Here is an 18,973-nt window from a genome sequence, read left to right as displayed (position 1 = left end):
TGGTTGCTTTCATGTACATAGAGACATAGTCCCAGCCTTGAAGAGGACAGTGGATAAGAAACTATCTCTTGTCCCTGACAGTAGCCATTCTTGCCACTGAGCTCCTCTCTTGCCAGCTGCTGCACCCCTGCTGAGGGTTTGCACAGGGCATCCTGCTGTCACCCTGCAGGCTGTGTCCACGGGGCTGTCCTGCCCAGGCACCAGTGCTGGTGTTGTAAGACCATTTTAACAGTTCTGGTTTTCACAGGCCAGCTAAGTGAACTTTTTGCTTGTTCTATTTTGTTTCACCTTATTTATTTATTTATTTATTTATTTATTTATTTATTTATTTATTTATTTATTTTTTGGTTTTTCGAGACAGGGTTTCTCTGTGTAGCTTTGCGCCTTTCCTGGAGCTCACTTGGTAGCCCAGGCTGGCCTCGAACTCACAGAGATCCGCCTGGCTCTGCCTCCCGAGTGCTGGGATTAAAGGCGTGCGCCACCAACGCCCGGCCTTTTAATTTTTTTTTTTTCCACCTTATTTATTTTTGAGATAGAGTGCCATATGTATCCCAGACTGGCTTCAAACTTGTGCTGTTCCCGCCTCAGCTTCCCAAGGCCCAAAATTATAGACATGTATTATCAATCCTAGCTCAGCTAAGAGGACTTAAAAAAAATCCACAGGACTGTGAGCCCAGGGTGAGGATATTTAGGAAGTTAGCAGGTATGATCTGGCTGGGTTTGAGTCTGGAGTGCCCACATTGGGGATGTGGCCTGGGCAGGTTCTTTCAGGTATTTGATCAGATATTTCAGCTCTTGATCCACAAAACAAGGCCAATGGTCCCTTCCTTCATGTAAGATATTGTGAGGTCTGTTCCTCTGCCCCTAAGAAGTGCATTGACATTCTCTAACATTACAGACATTTAGAAAAACAAGCTTGTCTAGGATGTTCAATCTGTGATTTTACAGATACCATCAATGAGGCTACAGTCTGGATGCACACCAGGTTCAAACTGTTTAGACAACAACAACAAGTAAAGAAAATACAAAAGAACATAGCAAACACTTGAAAACTGGAAGAAAGCACCTTAAACTCAGGCTGGCCAGAAGGAACTGTGCTCTTGTGACCAGTGGTCCATCAAAGAAGGCACTAAGGAAGGAATGAAGGACAACCTACCAGAGCTGGAAAGAGTTAAAAAAGGGGCAGGTCTGTGGTTTCTCTGCCTCCCACCCCCACCCCAGCTAATCTGTCACCTAATGAAGAAGGGGCCGGCACAAGTGAGCTAGCTGGCAGTTCACTTACAGCAAACTGATTAAGAATGTTCAACCAACAGCAGACTGTAGACCTTTCCAGAGAAAATAAATAAAGTGTAGACTGTATGCAAATGTGTTTGTCACTTTGACAGCACGTCTCAATTAAGGCATCTCGCGGCTGTGGGTAGGCTCTGTGGCTGCAGCTGGAAGGGAGAGCCTGCTGCATGGCTGATACTAGGGGCTTGACCTTAATCCGCATGCATGCATTAAAAAAAAAAAATCCTGCCTTCCTGTATACTTGCATAATGCTGGCAGCCACGTGAGGGAAGTGACAAACGGGGAAAGCCACTTTCATCCTCTCCAGTTTGCAGACCTGTGAAGGCACAGACAGCTCTTATTTCAACAGTTTGGGGTGGTTTTTTTTAATTGTTTATCCCCCTCCCGTGTGAGCACACACACTCTTATTCTGCATTTAGCTGAGAATGACATTAAAGCCTCTCTCTATTTCTTGCTGAAATGGGAAGAAGGCCTCTCTATTTCAAATAGGGCCTCTTTTTTTTGTGTGTTTTGAAAATGGAATGTTTAACACCATGAAATCCCTCTCCCCGCCCCCTCTTTCTCTGTAATGGGCTTCCAACTCCAGCGAGGGCTCCTTTCATGGGCAGGTTCGCATGTGCAGGAATGAGGACAAAGGAAAGCAGGAAGCTGACTCTGGAATGCCAGGCTGGTGACAACCAGGGCTGTGCTTTCAGCAAACATGGCTAGGAACTGGGGTGAGGATTGCTCCAACACGGCCTCAGCCCCAGAGGAGGCAGGTCTTCAGGGTACAGACAGCAGAGAATACAAGGAGTTAGTACTTCTGCTTTACAGTACATGCCAGTTTCCAGAATAGCCCTTCTAAGTGTAAAATTAGAAAAGCGGCAGATTTCCTCAATTAATGAGGTATGGACATACTATCCGAAAAGATGATTAGAATAGAATGATTTTCATGTTCCAGCCAGCCAGTGCTTTATAATGACCCACAGCAACAGTCTTGCTACTTCTCTTTTTCCTTTTACACTTCTATTTGTTTACTTTTTGTATGTGTTTGCTTACACATGTGGGGTATGTGCATGCAATGGCCCACATGTGGAGGTCAGAGGACAAACTGGGAGAAGAGTTGGTTTTCTCCTACCATGCAGTGGCTGGGGACTGAACTCAAACTGTCAGGTTTGGCTGCAGGTGTCTTTACCTGCTGAGCCATCTTGAGGGTCTGGTTCTCTTTATTTTTAAATAGCTCTGGGCTGGGTGGTGGCACATGCCTTTAATCCCAGCACTCGGGAGGCAGAGGCAGGCGGATCTCTGTGAGTTCGAGGCCAGCCTGGACTACCAAGTGAGTCCCAGGAAAGGCAGAAAGCTACACAGAGAAACCCTGTCTGGAAAAACAAAAACAAAAACAAAAAAAAAAAATAGCTCAATGCCTGATACATAGTAAGCACTTGATAAATGTCCCTCAAAACAAGAAAAGTTTTAAACGTAGGACTCTGGGCTCTTTCTGAGGTGGAATAGCAATTCTAGTTCCAGTAAATAAAACTCACACAGATTAGCTTTATCATACCTCATCTAGGCAATGGCTAAAGGATCAGGTGATTTAAGCTCAGTAGTACAAAAGCACTGGCTGAGCAAGTACTCAGTCCTTGGTTAGAGCCCCGGCACCAGAAAATCAACCAACCAACCAAACAACAACAATAAATCTTGGGAACTCTTGTTACAACCATACCTTGCTGACTGAGGCATGTTCCAGATACCAAATCAAACCAAAAGCATCAAACTAAACCACACACAGTACACATACCATGTTTATATTTGATCATTAGAGTGGTTGTTTGAAGAGAGGTAGGGAAGGGTACATTATCTTTTTAGTTGAAAATACAACCACAGGTAGGAAATGGATGAAAATTTCAATTTCTGTAAAGAGTGTATCACTTAAAAGGAAAGAAATAAAATCAAATGAATAGACAATTTTTTAAGCGCTCGGATCCTTGCAAGCTGTTGGGTACAGAGTTGGATCTCTAGACCCATAGCAAGGGTGTTTACTCTGGGAAGCTCAACTCCCAATATTGATTTTCAGGAAGTACATTAATAAAGAACCCCTAATTGATTTTTTTTTAAGCCTTTGCTTGTTGCCTTTTATTTAAAGGTGCAAAGAAGGGCCTGGGATGCCAAAGTGTTCTAATGAGATGCTTAGCTAACAGGCACCTTAAATGCAGTGTCTTGGAGTGGGGGAGGCAGCGGGCACAGTTAATGACTCCATTTAACAGTGGAGCTAGTGATGATCAATGCCATGCTGCCCCCACGTAGAGTTTTGAAAATTCACCTTCAAAACATGTTTGTGTCAAACACTTGGTGATGTGAAGAGCATGGAGTTGCTTTGCTGAAAGAGAGCTGGGGTGCGAACCCATGGCTGCTCATACTTCAGCTTCTGATAAACCCAAACCAAAACCTCAAAACAGCCCTGTGGAAGTGCACAGCACATACCTGCCCAAAGTGGACTGTGATTGGTCTCCGGTCTTCTCGAAGTCTGGGGTCCTTGGCCTCTGCCAGTGGGGATGGCACGGTCTTTGGCAGTGGCTCTTCTGCAGAGGAGGCACAGCCATTCTCAGCGATGTCCTGCAGGGAGAAGGAAGGTCTGGGGTTGGCACTGGGGTCCCAGCCCTTTGTCCTGTCACCTCATCCCCACAAGCCAGGAGGCCTGCTAAGAACTCTCTCCAGGCTTTCTAAGGCTGATTCCAGGGAGAGGTGGAGGAAATAGAAGCTAACTTGGCCTTCTGACATTGATGCACAAAAAAAAAAAAAAAAAAAAAAAAAAAAAAAAAACCAAAACCATCTACACAAAACTATAAACATAATAATTCAGTGGTGAAAAAACCTATCTCATTCTACATTCTTCTATGACTATTTTCATTTTCACATGTTCACTTTGTCTATATGTAGACATTTAAAAATTACTTGTAATCACAGCCCATGCATAATTTTATATCCAGTTTTTTCTCTAATATAAGTATCACCATGGTGCTACCTAGTCATTATAATAATTTCAATAGACACATAATATTTTCATTGAGCAGACATCTAATAACTCATCCCACAACTATTAGGTATTTGTTTTTTATTTTTCCTTTCTAAATGCTAGCAATAAATTTTTCTTTCCTTTTGTATTATTGCTTCTGTGGAAATCCCCAGGAATGAAGGCATGAGGTCAAACATATAAACACTTTTTAAGGCTTTTTATTCATTCTACCAAATTGCTTTCCAATTTACACCAACTCCCCATTATGGGTGTGCTATCGGTTCCACAGTACTTGTTAGCCATATCATTTAAAAATGTATTGCTAATTTAATAGGTGAAAAATTAGACCTCATTGTTGTTTCAATTTGCATTACTTTGATTATTTGTGACTGTCTGCTACTAATGGTGCTACCGATCACATTCATGACTTCTCCCTTCTCCTCATGTTTCTGGAAGGACCTATGGGTCTCTCTGACCTGCAGAGTAGCTACAGGATGAAGGAAAGCTTTAAAAACCTAAACATTTATATTTTATTTGTGTATCTGGGAAATGAAGTCAAATGGTTAGGTAAGAAAACCCCCCACGTGCAAAGGGTCAGCCATGACTTCTTTGACTGTGGCAGTCAGGGAGCACCGGTGTGAGCTAGTCAAAACATGGATGTGTCTCTTCCTGCAATAAGCATTATGTGTTTTATTGAGGACAAGAAAGTTAGTTAGGACAAGTCAGAGAATAAAGGTACAAATAAATAATTTAAATAAAATTTTTTCACCATATAAAAATAACTCACAGCCTGAATTAAACAACATCCAATTCTTTCAATTGTAGAAAAAATTGTACATTTTGGTCAGCAGATTATTCCTCAAATTCTGCATGTAAGAGATCATTGGCCACTCTTTCTCAACTGAACCGAGAGAATCATGAGACAGAAGGAAAGTGGTTACTTAGGATAATTATGTTTTTAAGGAGGAAACAAAGGTAAACTTCTGAACCTCAGTTTCCCTATCTGTAAACGGGTATATGGGAGCCAGGGATGAAAGGAGATAGGTAATATAACATAAATGCCTAGAACTTTATTAGCTACCCAATAAACTATTGGAATGAAACAGATAGCTTCTATACATGTGTGTATACAGGTGTGTGAGTGCATGTATAGTGTTATACATCAACTACCAACCTCCTGGCTTCCTTTCCTAAGGAATTAGCTGCTATTCAGTCAGTCCAGAAGAGTCTCTGCTTGGCCAGAAATACAGGAAGGTGATGATCTTTTGGCCTTACAAACAGGGCTTGGGTCATGTAGCCCTCATTGGATTGGCCAGTCTCAGCTAAGCTAAGGCTCAGTGATGAAAGGGACTACCGACAGAAGTCCAATTAGAAATGGGTTGTTTGGAAAGGGGCTGCCCTAAGGTGCCTGGGTCAAATGGAACAAAGTAAGGATGGGGGGGGGGTGTCTTTCCATGTCAGAGAGCAACAAAAGGGCAAAAGGGCATTTCGGTCATGTGTGGGCGCATCTAGAGGATTAACACGGGCGAGGGAGGCCAAGCTGTAACAAATTCATTTTTGGTCCAGGAAAACACTCCCATACCATGTGTGCCTCTCTCTCTCTCTCTCTCTCTCTCTCTCTCTCTCTCTCTCTCTCTCTCTCTCTCTCTCTCTGTCTCTCTCTCTCCTGTGTGTGTGCACTGAAAAAAAAATGGAGCTACAAGGTAACACGGTAGGAAAATATATTAACCAGGAAACTATAAAATACTTATTTTTAAAAGAAAACATGACAGTTTTGGGGAAAGTGTCTTAGTTGAAGCTTTAAGTAAAGACTGATGTCTTCTAGCTGTATCTGCTCCATCAACCAGCTTCCCCAATCTCTCAGATTCAGCCTCTGCAATGGTTTCTGCTTTGACAACAGGGAGATTCCCAGTTGTTCAGCACAGGGCTCCGGAGAATGGTTTAAATGAGATGAGCTATGAGGAGGCTTTGGGAGATCACAATGCAAAGGACACAATGCTTCCCTGTGTGGGGCACCTAACGCTGGTGGCTACCTTTCCAGACTATTGGCTTCCATTCTCACACTTCATTCTCACGATGATTATGAAATAAACAGGATGGAATTCATACTGGGGAACCTATTCAAGATCACAGAGCTACAAAGAGGAGGAACTTAAAATACGGACTTCTGACATTTAAATCTTATCTATTTATAACAACAGCTCAAGTGAAGGTATCTTGGACCTGAGGAGGCATATGTGATGCTGGGCCATCAAAAATGACTTCCTTTTCCTCCTTGGCAGTCCTTCTGGCTAAACTGATCACAGGCTGCCATGTCCTATGCCATCTACTGTGCCGCTCTCCAGACTGTGAGTTCCTTGGGATCTGAGTTTTCTTGAGTCTAGCACAGCTCTCCCATAAGTCTCTGTTAAGTTGAGCTAGCATTTGGAAGGTAAATGTGCCTTCATGTCTCAAAGTCACGTTTTGTTTAGTTAGAACATCCAGAGATGCCCGAGTTCCTGTACTTTCTCATGGCTCCCCATTGAGCTTTTAGCATCTTCACTATTTCTTCCATGTGGGGAAGGACAGGGAGCAGAGGGGAGGGAGGAGCAGGGGTCAAGAGAGCAATGAGAACAGTGCACATCCTCTTTTCCATCTAACAGCGGACATACTGCATGAGGAGGAGCCAACAGAGCAACTCTGCACTGCTTGATTGAAGAAACTGTGGCCCAAGAACTAACTGACATCAGCTAAGGGACTGGGATATGGGTACCCTGACACCTTCCTGAGAGGAAGACAAGTTGGAAGTTTACAAAAAAATACTTTGAGATATGAGTGCCCTGTGGACCACTAATTCCATTTCTAGAAATGTTTTCAAATGAAGAAACCTAGAAGAAACTCAGGTATCCAATAACAGCATTGATTAAGGTAAGTGTGTGTGTGTGTGTGTGTGTGTGTGTGTGTGTGTGTGTGTGTGTACAATGTGTATGCATGTGTGTAGTATGTGTGTATATGTGCATATGTGTGTGTATGTGTAGTATGTGTGTATATATGCCCATCCAACAAAATGTATGAATTACTTAAAACAAAATGTATGAACTACTTAAAATGGAGGGATCATTTTTAGAAGGCAGGGACATGTCCAGTGCACATCACAAGAAAATGCAGTTGGAAGGGACGTTGTTTCTCTCCTGACCTGCTGAATTCCCAAAAAATATGCATTTTGTTGGTTGGCAAATGGAAAACAAAAAGTTGACCTTTGGGTTTGGGGATTTAGCTCAGTGGTAGAGCCCTTGCCTAGCAAGCGAAAGGCCCTGGGTTTGGTCCTCAGCTCTGGAAAACAAAACAAAACAAAACAAAACAAAACAAAACAAACAAACAAAAAAACTTGACCTTCTAAATGTCACTTTTAAAAAGGGAAACAAGGGGATACAAGAGGGGTGGGCCAACTCCTTCCTGCAGGGTCCCACAGGAGGAAGAGAGAGCTACAACTCAAGGGGCTACCACAGGGAAGCAAATTCTGTCCAGGAGCCTCAAGGCTAAGAGCAGGGAGTGTTCCACCAAGCCCCATCGCTAGGCAGAGCAAAGGAGGCAGAGGAGAACTCTATTTCTGTCTCCTTCCCAGAGCTCCCAGGAAAAAAGAATCCTGACAGCTACCCTCTACCTCTCTGTGGAGAAGACAGGCATAGCACATGATGGATGAGCATACCGCTGTGGATGAGCATCCGTGAATAGGCAGGGGCATGAAGCCAGGGCCTGGTGAGCAGGGGAACAAAGTGCTATTAAGGCCTCCAAAGGAGCTGGGACAGGCTTCCTGAGGCAGAGGAGCAAGGCCAGGCCAGGCATTCACACCTGGAGTTGGAAGTAGGGCCCAGCACTCGCAGAACGGCTAGAGCACCCCTCTCTTTGCTGGGCAGGCTGAGGCTGGCAAGGACAGGGTGGCCTCAACCAAGAGAATATAGCTGTGTCAGAGCCATGTTCTGGAAAGATTCCTCTTGTGGCTGTGTGAGCAATTTAAAGGGAGGTGGTCCCATGGCAGCCATTTCTCAGTGTGTGTACACATCGCTGTTTGGGCAGACTGTCTGTTCTAGGAATGAACAAAGAAATGGAGAGGACACACTCTCATTTATGGAGCTGCTACCTAGTTCTCCTGTTACCACATCACCTCTTCTAAGACAGTTAATGGGTGAGGAAAAGAGAGAGGGCTGGTAACTCCCACCCTACACAACCATACTGAATCTTCTGGTTGGCCTCAGAAGCCCAAATGCCATATCCCCATGAGAGGGCATGGGGGTGGGGTGGGGTGTGTATGGCCAAGGCCAGAGCCTTCTCCTTTCCTCTTTGAGATTTGTGTTGTACTTGTCTTTTCCAGCCTAATTCCCACAACAGCAAATGTAAATTAAAATATGAATACTGGTATCAAACTAGTAGCCAAAATTGGAGTTGCAGTGATTGAGGTTGCAGCATATTTTCAAGTGTCTAAAGGCAGGGAGCCGACAGTTGTGTGATAAGGTGTGAAAATGTCTGTTCTGTAAGAGTCTACCTGTTCTCCCCACCCCCACAGGCTTGCTCATGCCCTTCACTGCACTTGCAAGTGTTTGGCTAGAAACTCAAGCCAACTGTGGGTGTGCTCTTTTAAGTCACAGAGATACTAAGCAAGCTCAATTTGTCACTTAAAGAACAGAGAAACGCCGGGCGTTGGTGGCGCACGCCTTTAATCCCAGCACTCGGGAGGCAGAGGCAGGCGGATCTCTGTGAGTTCGAGGCCAGCCTGGGCTACCAAGTGAGCTCCAGGAAAGGCGCAAAGCTACACAGAGAAACCCTGTCTCGAAAAACCAAAAAAAAAAAAAAAAAAAAAAAAGAACAGAGAAACTTTCCAAATGGCTATGAAATGGGCCCATTTGGCTAAAGTATTCTGATACTAAAGAAAAAAAAATTCAGGGATTCCTTAAGGGCACATAATGACATCCTTCTGTGTGTGTCTTAGCGCGCTCCCTACAGGTAAAGAGGTGTGCAGCCACTGGATTTAAGGTGGCATTCTCTGGACAGCCTGGACCAGGGAAGCAGAATGCAACTTGTTGATGTCCTTCCACAGTAAGGTCTGGTGAGGACATATGCCCAGGGAAGTGCCACTGTCCCCTCAGGAAGACATGCCATTTCTCCTTCCTATCTCTGAGCAGGCTGGACTTCAAAGGAGGCCAGGCTACTGCAGAACTTGGCCACTTTGTTCCATTTATCCAGAGAAATATGTTCTCCATCTTTCTTTTTTGTGCCTGAGCTGAAGCAGAGCAGATGCGGAATAAAGCCACACTATAGGATCTACGAACAATCACTTGCCAGTGGTCACAGATATCCTGAAAGCTATTTCAGAGGCTTTGAAAAATCTATAGCACAAATGAACAAGGGATGGGAAAGGGGCCCTGCTCAGTTGCATTAGAGATGGACCCTCCACACACCGTGGTGACCTCTCCTCAGGTCAGCCTCACATTCTCTATTTGCAATTCAAACCCAAGGCAAGAGCAAAGAGGGCAAGCTTGGGTTCTTGATTATATGTGTGAGGTCACCATTGTTATGCAGAGTTAGAGGGCCAGGTGGCAACCCAGCACATTGGAAAATTGGGTCTTTGCTGGCAACTGGCTCAATTTCATAGCAGAAACCAAACTTGTGATATCTGTGTCAGGTGCATCAAGGGAGTCATAGAGACAGGTTCCATGTAGCATGGAGGGGTGGGTGGAAGGGGGAGAAAAAAGCCAAGGAAATATTTTCCACTACAGTGAGATAGGTCAGGGGAAGCCAAATCCTAAATTAGCTCAAGAAAAAGAGCTAGAGATCACCAGAGACCAGGGGCCTATATATACTGAACAATGCTGGGGTTTCAATTACAAAACAGCTCTTCCAAGAACAACTGCAAAATATCAAGTCTGTGGAAACCTGTAAGAGCGAAGGGGGAAAAGTGAAAATTGAAAAGGGTGCACTAATAGATCTGTCAACAGCCCAATGGTGACAAGCCACATTTCTATAAAATGCCTTTACCATTTGTGTCACCTGAGATGCACTGACACTGTCTATAGAACATTATCTCCTGAAGCTATTCTTGAAAAGACTGGTGTGGGCTGGGGAGAGACAAGGAGAGGGAAAAAACCGGCTTTAGATTCTACAAAGGAAGGGAAAGGTGGAGTGTGTGGAAGGAACACGATCTAGATTGTGTAAATGAGCCTTTGGGCAAACACATGAAAAAAGCTGGGCTTTGCTGGCTGCTGCAGAAAGACGTGAGTAGTGGGAAAAGGCTCGAAGGGGAGTCCCTGGTTCCATGGTCAGCAGAAGCAACGAGACCCATGAAGCCATGTCTGGCGCCTGAGGAGGGACCCGTCTTTGCTTATTTCAGGCAGTATACTAACCAACCACAGCCTACAATCTAGACACTGGGGAGGGAAAAGCTCCCTCCTGGACACATCCAATGCAGGCCCACAAGACTGGGACAGGAGATGAAAAGGAATGATTAGTGACTCAAATAACATCTAGCTAAAGAATCCCACCTGCCAGTGTCTGCCAGGGTGAACAGACTGCCATGGGGGCTGCGCGAATTTGTGTTATAGGGTTTGTATCACAGGATGAGAACGTCAGCTGTTAAGAATTCACTGTCAGCCGAAGCTAGGAATTTTAAATGCTTACTCAGAGCAAATTATTTTCCAATTAAAAGAAAAGAATCAATTCTTTCGACCCATTTCAAATTAATAAGGATTTTTCTGACTTCATAAAGTTGAAACCACTTTCAATTAAAAAAAAAAAAAAAAACAACAACAAATTGCCAAGACAGTGGCACATTTAGGGATGTGGGGAAAATGATCCCAGACATCTTTTGTAAAAGAAAACACTTGTTTGGGAAAGCGGTGAGCAGCAGGGAATGGAAGTGTTCTGACAGTGGAGGTCAACAGATCTGAAATCTAATCCTGTTTCTGCTAGGCTCACACATTGTGGCCTTGGCAATTACTTCACTCACAGCTTTGTTCTATGGATTTGGGGTGACAGCTCCTAGTCTGGCCCACCTTTAACAAAGAGTGGCAATCATAGTATTGGAGGCCATGTTGTGACTGTAAAAAAACGCCCCCTGCTCTGATCACCTTGCTGTACTCCCCATGGACTCAGGTTGGGGAAATCCCAGCCACAGTGACTTCATATAATTTTTCTGATGAACCATAGAGCCTCTGTTTGCCTGCATGGGCCTTAAACAGAGGCTAGGCTGCTCTCACTCAGTGCCGTGTGGTGGGAGACCCACGACATTCTCTTCCTATTCACTCTTTGTGTTTGCGTAGGAACCATGTGTGTGCCAGAACCAGAGGGGTCCTTTCTCTGGACATGCATTTTGCTTTAAGTTATGACCAGTCCTAGGGCAGAAGGGGGTGGTGGGGAGGACACCTGCAAACCCCAGGCCTGGTAGAGCAGGACAGAGGACAGTGGTAACTCTGAACTGGGCTGCCTTTGTGGGTTTAAGCCCACAAAGAGTCTTAATGTTATTTGAAGACAGTTTTTTGTCTGTGAATATTTATAACAGTGTGAAACTCCCGGACAGCTGGTAATGCATTTTGAAGTGTGCTAACAACACTGTATCAAACAGCCCTCTATTGATCACATCCTACTTTTTTGTGGCCACGCATTTCATACATGGTGCTTATACATTTTGAATAAGAACTTCAAGTACCTTTTGCTTCAAGCGGTTTTTCACCTCTTTTATTCCCATTTTTGCATGATCTTTTGCCTGCATGAAAAATTAATTTAAGTTAAGATTCCCTTTCTGTTTCCAGCAGGGTCTATGCTTGATTTCAGTCCACCATGAATCACCTTCTCTGATTACTAGAAAAAGGAAGGAAAAATGGGATCATCAAGTTGAAAATACAATGGCTGTGAAAACAAATACAAAGGTAAAAGGTTAAAAAAAAATCCCTTAAAGGGGTTGCAGAGATTCCATTTTTGCATTTTGATGGCAGAGACTTTTTTCTTCTTTTCCTTCCCAGGCCTTTCTTCTGCTCTCTATAATTATTTACCTTGGCAGCGTGGTGACAGCTACCAGTAAAAGAACAGCAGCTCTACCAGCCACAGGACTCAGAACACCCATGACACCTCACCAGGGCAGGGCCTCAGGATCAATCTCCTCTCCAGGTTGAAGGGTTGAAACTCGACAGCAACTGCCAGCTTTTTATAGTGCCATTTCCTAAATTTCATTTTGGTGGACACTCTGGCTTCTACTTTCTGCCAGTTCTAATGTGTGTGTCTTTGCTGGTAGCCACCTGTCCTTTATAGTTGCCACTCTAAGCAGAGGAAACACTAACACAATTCAAAATGACAATAAAACAAAGCCCCTCTGCATGTGGCTCAGGGTCAAATGATCAAGGAGGAAAAAGCACAAGAACAAGCACTCGAGGCTTGTGAGGGATGGGGTGCCAGGGCTGATGGGTCTGCTCTCACTCTGTGTGGATCTGAGTCTCACATGCACTTCCTATAGGGCAGAGCCAAGAGAGAGGATGACGAATTCGGGACAGAATTGAGGGGGTTTCCCACCATGCACACAGTCATGGTTATAAACAGAGGTCCTCCCAACCCTCTGGTCTCCCTACTCCCTGTACATAACTATACTTGTAACCTGGCATGGAGAGGTTAGAAATGAGGGGGTGGTCTTCCCACCATGCACACAGTCATGATCATAAAACAGCAAAAAGCCAAGCAATTCTCAGAACATTGAGACTGCTAAGAAATGGCATCGCCACCCTTTGGTCACTTCTGCGATCTAGGCATTGATACACTTAAAAGTCATGTTGTGTTGGGTGTAGTGGTACATGTCTCTAATCCCAACACTTGGGAGGCAGAGACAGGGAGATCTCTGAGTCTGAGGCCAGTCTGGTCTACAGAGTGAGTTCCAGGACAGTCAGGGCTATACAGAAAAACCCTGTCTTGAAAAAAACGAACAAACCAAAACCAACCAAACAAAAAAGAGTCAGACTGAATGAAAGAACCCATCCATGGCTTCCAGACTGCCACCAGTACTTACAAACTTGTAGACAGTCTTCATGGCTGGGTTAGCTTTTGTTTTTACAGTATTCAGAATTGCTCCACTTCCTTTCTGTAATAAAAATGTCAATCAGTGATGTGGGCTGGAAGGAGAGTGGGCCAGCACCAACAAAGAGTGTTTCTCTTTAATTGAGCCAGGCAACATTTCCAGAGTGCGTGAGAAGAGAAGTAGGCCCAGGTGGTCACTGGTTGGGGTTAGTTAGGGCTATGGTAGACACGTGTGTGTGTGTGTGTGTGTGTGTGTGCGCGTGCGTGTGCGCGCGCATGTATGGGAACTGGAGAAGCAGCATGTGATAACTAGTCAAGGGAAGACAGTAGGTTCTATGTTCTGCTCAGTACCTGCCCCTGTACAGGCTATCTGAGGCAAGGGTTTCCTTATGGTTGCCAGTAGCTCTTTAAAGGATTTCTAGTTACCATAGATAGTGTTCAGTCATATACCATAACTGAATTATGTAGCTAACTTCAAGCTAGGGAAGAAAACAGAGTTCTGATCAACCAGGATCCCTGGCAATATGATTCATCCCTTTCCTTGGGGAGTATGGGAGGAATCTATGGAGGAAGGTTTTCTACTGCTTAGGAGGCAGCTAAGTGAACTCAAGTGCACAGTCCATTTCTAACTGCACCCTGGGCAGCATGTTGTAAGCTGTAAGGGCCCTGAGCCCAGGGAGGTCTATTTGAAGACCACCAGGCTTTGTGTATGGGTGAGAGACATACCAGGGCTCAAATGACATCTGGATGGTGGCAGCTGCACTGGAAGTTTGGAGACCAGAAGACTGGGGAGGTCTTCGGAGCAGAAAACATTTGACCTGGGCCATGGAGGATGAGTGGAGGTTGATGTGGAACATAGTAGAAATGAATATTTGTGGGAGTAGCAAAAGGAGTACAGAGCTGGGAGCTATGGGTGTACTCTGGGAGGGCAAGGGGTTCTTGACTCGTGGTGGAAATGGGGCTGGGGGGCCAGATGGGGTGGCTTGCACAGAGCCTGGAATGCTGAGCACAGGGTTTATGCTCTGGAGGACTTTTAATCAAATGTGTCACATAGTAGATGATAGTAATTATTGACTTTAACTTTTAGGACAACTTTTGGTAACTGCTTGCCTTAAAGATTTTGAGTTTTAGTGAAAAACATTACAGTTTGACCTATAAATCATTCTGTGTTGTAGGACAATAGAAAATTTTCACCCACTCATCTATTCCATGCTGCCTTCCAAAATTACTCAGAACTTTGTTTAAAGGGTCCTTTGGAGTACTGAAACTCCCTTTATCAATCAATCAACAGGTCCTTATTGCTTGCCTCTGATGTGCCAAGTGCTGTGTTTGGCCATCCAGGAACAAAGGCTGTCTTTCATGGGAGAGCTGCTTACTCTGGCCAACTGCAGCCACTTCCATGGGCCCTGCCTTGGCAGCAGCTGCGGTTGGCCCTGGAGCAGGAGAGAACACTTATCACATTATGCTGGAGTTGCCTGTTTACGTGCCTGCCTCCCTAACAAGGTGGGGAGCTCCCTCCGGGCAGTACCTGCCCCGATCTGGATTCCCAGAGGCTAGCTATCCCCAGCACACAGTAGGCCTTGAGTATATACTCAATTAGAAAGTCATGGAAAAGTCAGGTAAAATTTGACTTCTTTAGAGGCCACAGGAGCTCCAAGCACCTTTCCCAAATTCAACAAGACATTGTTCACAATAGCAGTAAGGGGGTGAAGAAAAGTCACCCAGGGATGCTTCTCCATTTTCCCAGGAGCCCTTGCTGTGAAAGACACTGCAGGGAGGGCACATCTTTGGCTTCCCTGTGATCATGACAACTGCCTGGCCATGGAAGGAAATGTTCTAGAACAATACTACACTCCGTGGGCCTTGGCTGGCCTGAACAGGAGGGCAACCTGTCCTGCCTTCTTCTCCCATTAAGGGAGACTGTCTCCTTCTAGTCTCTTCCATAGGATGGTGGTCTGGCATTAAGACAAAAGTATCTTCAGTTGAGAGAATGGCATACCCTGCATCCTGAGGCAGCTTTGAAGGTGGCCAAGGAGCAGAGGGCTACCAGGAGGCCACAGAGGACAGCAGGTGGCTTAGAATGGGACGTACTTACCCGGACTGTGGACAGCCACTGATGGTACAGCTTATCACTGCCTAGAGGAAGAGGAGTGAGAGAGGCCATCATTGACAGACGTCTTCACATTGCTCCATACAGACTGGAAGCTCACAATCTAGGAAAGGCCAGGAGGCCTCTGTGTCCCACTCTGCAGCATGTGGCAGTGAGTCAGACCGCAGGTTTTCATTCTCAGGGAGTTCTGTGTACCGGTGTCTACAGAGCAAAGCTCCTGCCTCTCTTCCACTGGCACAGCCTTGCACTCTGACCGAGAGGAACTGCTATCCCCTGCCATTTGTGCCAGAGTGAACTGAAAGGCAGCTAAAGTGTCACATCCTCTGGAGCTCCTTTCTCTTCTTTCCTCGATCTATCCATCTATCCATCTATTTTGAGAAAGAGTGTCATGTAGGTGGCCTCCAGCTTTCTATGTTACCTGAGATGACCTTGAACTTCTGATCCTCCTGGCATAATGCAAGGTTGTGTGGCATTGAGGCTTGAACCCAGGACACTATGCATGCTAGGTAAGCACTCTGTCTTACTTAGCCTTCTCCCTCCCTTTGAACAGCCCTCTAGCTCAGGTCACATCCATATTCTTTGATGCACCATGAGTCACCAGAGCTGACTATCACAGTGTAGGAACCCTGCTGGACATTTGCCTGGTGACATGTTTTGTGGGTGAGTCCTGTTCAGTGCATCTTGAGGGCCAAGGAGGTCTCAGCAGGAGACTTTTCAGCAATATACAGAATCCATCTTCTCCCAGAACCCCTTTCCCACAGTGCTCCTTCTGTAAGCTCGTGAGTAGTGCAGTGAGAGTCAACAGAGTGCTATTCCAACCACACATAACTCAGTCTCTCTCTCCTGCACTGGCTTAATTTGTGTTTGTCTTAGTCGTGCGTCTCTTTCCCTGAGGACCAAAGCTAGTACTCACATTGTTTACTCAGCTTGGGGTATGGTATTCAGGGACTGCTTGTCGACAATCTGCCATGACTGTCCAGAGACTTGGTAGAGAGACTTGCTTTAACAATTGTGGTGTAGGCTGGGTGGGTATGTAGTATCAGCAAGTAGATATGAAGTTGCCTCTGTGAGCTTGTGCATGCTGCCCAGGTCATCAGCACAACCCAGAATGGACAGGCTCAGGAGTAACATGGTATCATTATTTTGACTCCAAAGACAGAAACTACATGTACTGTCATCTCTGCCATCAAAGACTGAACCAGTGGTGTATGGGAAGAAGGCAGATTGGGACTAAGGAAGTGCTCATTACTGACACCTCTCAGCACCCCAGATGCTTCCACAAAAGAGAGAGAGAGAGAGACAGAGAAAGAGAGAGAGAGAGAGACAGAGAGAGAGAGAGAGAGAGAGAGAGAGACAGAGAGAGACAGAGAGAGGATGATCCCTCTGAGACTGGCCATCAAGCAACAATGCTCACATTTTATTCATTTGTCTGAGAAAGGATCTCACTGTATTGCCCAGGCTGGTCCCAATTCCTGGGTTCAAGTGATCCCCTCTCAGCCTCCCAATGCCTGGGACTACATATCATTGTACGTGGCTTGATGGTGTTCACATTACACAGAAACATGTGTTGAGCACTGACCCTACAGTAAGGACTGTTTCGGGGTACTATGCAACATTCTGAATGGCTCCCTTCCTTCTGTGAGGTAGTCTGTGGCACTGCCAGCGCACAAGTGGTAGAACACTGGCTGCAAAAGGGACATGAGTTGGCCCAGGCGCCACAGCTAGCAATGAGGCAGGGGCCTCATTTGAGTTCAGCTCCCTACTTCAGAATCTGGAAAGTGTCCCTTGTATCATGCTGGCCATGACACTCTGCCGGACTTTTCTACCCAGGGGAAGTAAGTACTCTGGGTGGGGTCAGAGGCTTCACATGGGCCAAACTACATGCACCCTGTCACAAAACAATGAGGAATTTCCCAACTTCCTCTTCTACAAGGTTGAAGGCAGTCTCCCCCTTCCCTCTCACAAAAATAAAAAAAGCCCATCTGTGTCAGGAACGCCACGGGCAGCATCTTACCGGCATACTCGCCCATGTTGATCTCCTCCTCAAAGACATCGCTGAAACCTTCGCCGGAATTGAGAAGGTCTAGTCGGCCATCAATAAACTGGAAAGAAAAAAAGCAAGCATACCATAGCTTGTCTGTAAACAAGGGAGTCATCCAATTGGGCAAAGTTGTTCAAGATGGGAAAGACCCTTTGAAAACCACAAGTCTCTTGAAAATGCTGGTTGTGTGTTTCTAACTCAGAAAACTGCAAGCCAAGGACCCGTCTGGCACCTGAAGCCTGTTTTACTGCCCCCACCCCCACCCCGCGCCGAGTCCTTTCCAGGCCCATCTCCTCCCTTCTCTCATTCTTAGTGCCCAAGGTGGAGAAAGGTGCAGAAATGCCTATTAGAGGCCTGGCACAGGCTCTGGGAGAGGCTGGGCACCTGTTTGAAGAGCTGCAACTGTGTGGCATTCTGAAGGAACTGCCTCATGGCTCCAGAGCGGTAGTGGGACACGAAGGCTTCCTCACTGAAGGTGATGGGTTCTTCCTGGGAAATGGAGAAGGAACATGATGGTAGAGACAGGCCCCTCCCTTCTGCAGGTTTCCACTGCCTATGCCTTTACACTGTACTAAAGAAGCCATGATTAGCACCAGTCATTCTAGATGATGGCTGAGGACGCTGTTTCAGGGAGGAAGAATCATACTCCAAGTCAGAGAGGACAGGAGGCAGGGCTGACAGGCAAGATCAGCTGTGCAGCTCTACTCACCCCCTTCCCTATTACTGTTGATCACAACCTGCACCAAGCTAGTGCTGTGCCTGCCAGTGTGATGATTTCCAAACTTTTCCTTCAATGTTTAGGGTGGAACCCTTAAGTCAGTCAGCACCTTGTGTTGAAGGGGCCCTGATAAGGCAGAGCTGAACCTTTCAGAGCTGGGTAGGGTTGTCACTGGGCATGGAGGTGCTTGGTGGCCTTTTCTCAGGTACCAACTGCAGAAAGTAGTTTTAAATTCATTTACAAATGATTATTATTTTTGTTGTTCTTGTTTTTTTGTTTTCTGAGACAGAGTTTCTCTGTGTAGCCCTGGTTGTACTGGAACTCACTCTGTAGACCAGGCTGGCCTTGAACTCTTGAGACCCACCTGCCTCTGCCTCCTAGTGCTGGGACTAAATGTGTGCACCACTGCTGCCTGGCTGGTTTTTGTTGTTGTTTCTTTTTTTTTCCCAGACAGGGTCTTGCTATGCAGTTCAGGCTGGTCTTCAACTTGTGAGCCTCCTACCTCAACTTTCTAAATGTTGGGATTACAGGTGTGTACCGCCATGCCTAGCTCACACTAACTTGACCTATAGCAAGTTATGATTTACATAATACTGGCTGATCAAAAATAAAACTTGCCACCTGCAAAAGTTTGTGTTTAAGCTATTTGATGAATAAGTTTTTGTCCACAAACTACATTTTGAGTCAAGAAAATGATGCCCCAAATTTTAAAACAAACAAACCACCCGGCCTTGTACAGTCAACACCTCACTCTCTTTGAGCTCATTTTCAGCACTTGTCTGTGCAGACATG

The 18,973-nt window shown here is 45.5% G+C and overlaps 1 protein-coding gene across 9 annotated transcripts in view; it reads right to left on the bottom strand.

Annotated features, from left to right (window-relative positions):
- Nucleotides 1-18,973, bottom strand: part of Dennd1a (DENN domain containing 1A) — a 507,198-nt gene that overhangs the window by 44,631 nt on the left and 443,594 nt on the right. For all 9 annotated transcript variants that reach the window (XM_028887902.2, XM_028887909.2, XM_028887900.2 and 6 more), the window contains 6 exons: nt 17,848-17,952; nt 17,437-17,524; nt 15,408-15,448; nt 13,305-13,376; nt 11,961-12,017; nt 3,751-3,882 (listed from right to left, as the gene is read on the bottom strand). In XM_028887902.2, the coding sequence (XP_028743735.1) occupies nt 3,751-3,882; nt 11,961-12,017; nt 13,305-13,376; nt 15,408-15,448; nt 17,437-17,524; nt 17,848-17,952 (495 nt within the window). The remainder of the gene's footprint in view (nt 1-3,750; nt 3,883-11,960; nt 12,018-13,304; nt 13,377-15,407; nt 15,449-17,436; nt 17,525-17,847; nt 17,953-18,973) is intronic.

This window comes from Peromyscus leucopus, chromosome 4 (assembly GCF_004664715.2).
Source record: "Peromyscus leucopus breed LL Stock chromosome 4, UCI_PerLeu_2.1, whole genome shotgun sequence".
In the NCBI taxonomy this organism is placed as follows: domain Eukaryota; kingdom Metazoa; phylum Chordata; class Mammalia; order Rodentia; family Cricetidae; genus Peromyscus; species Peromyscus leucopus.
The sequence above is the reverse complement of the archived record's forward strand: the minus strand, read 5'-3'. Positions and strand labels throughout refer to the sequence as shown.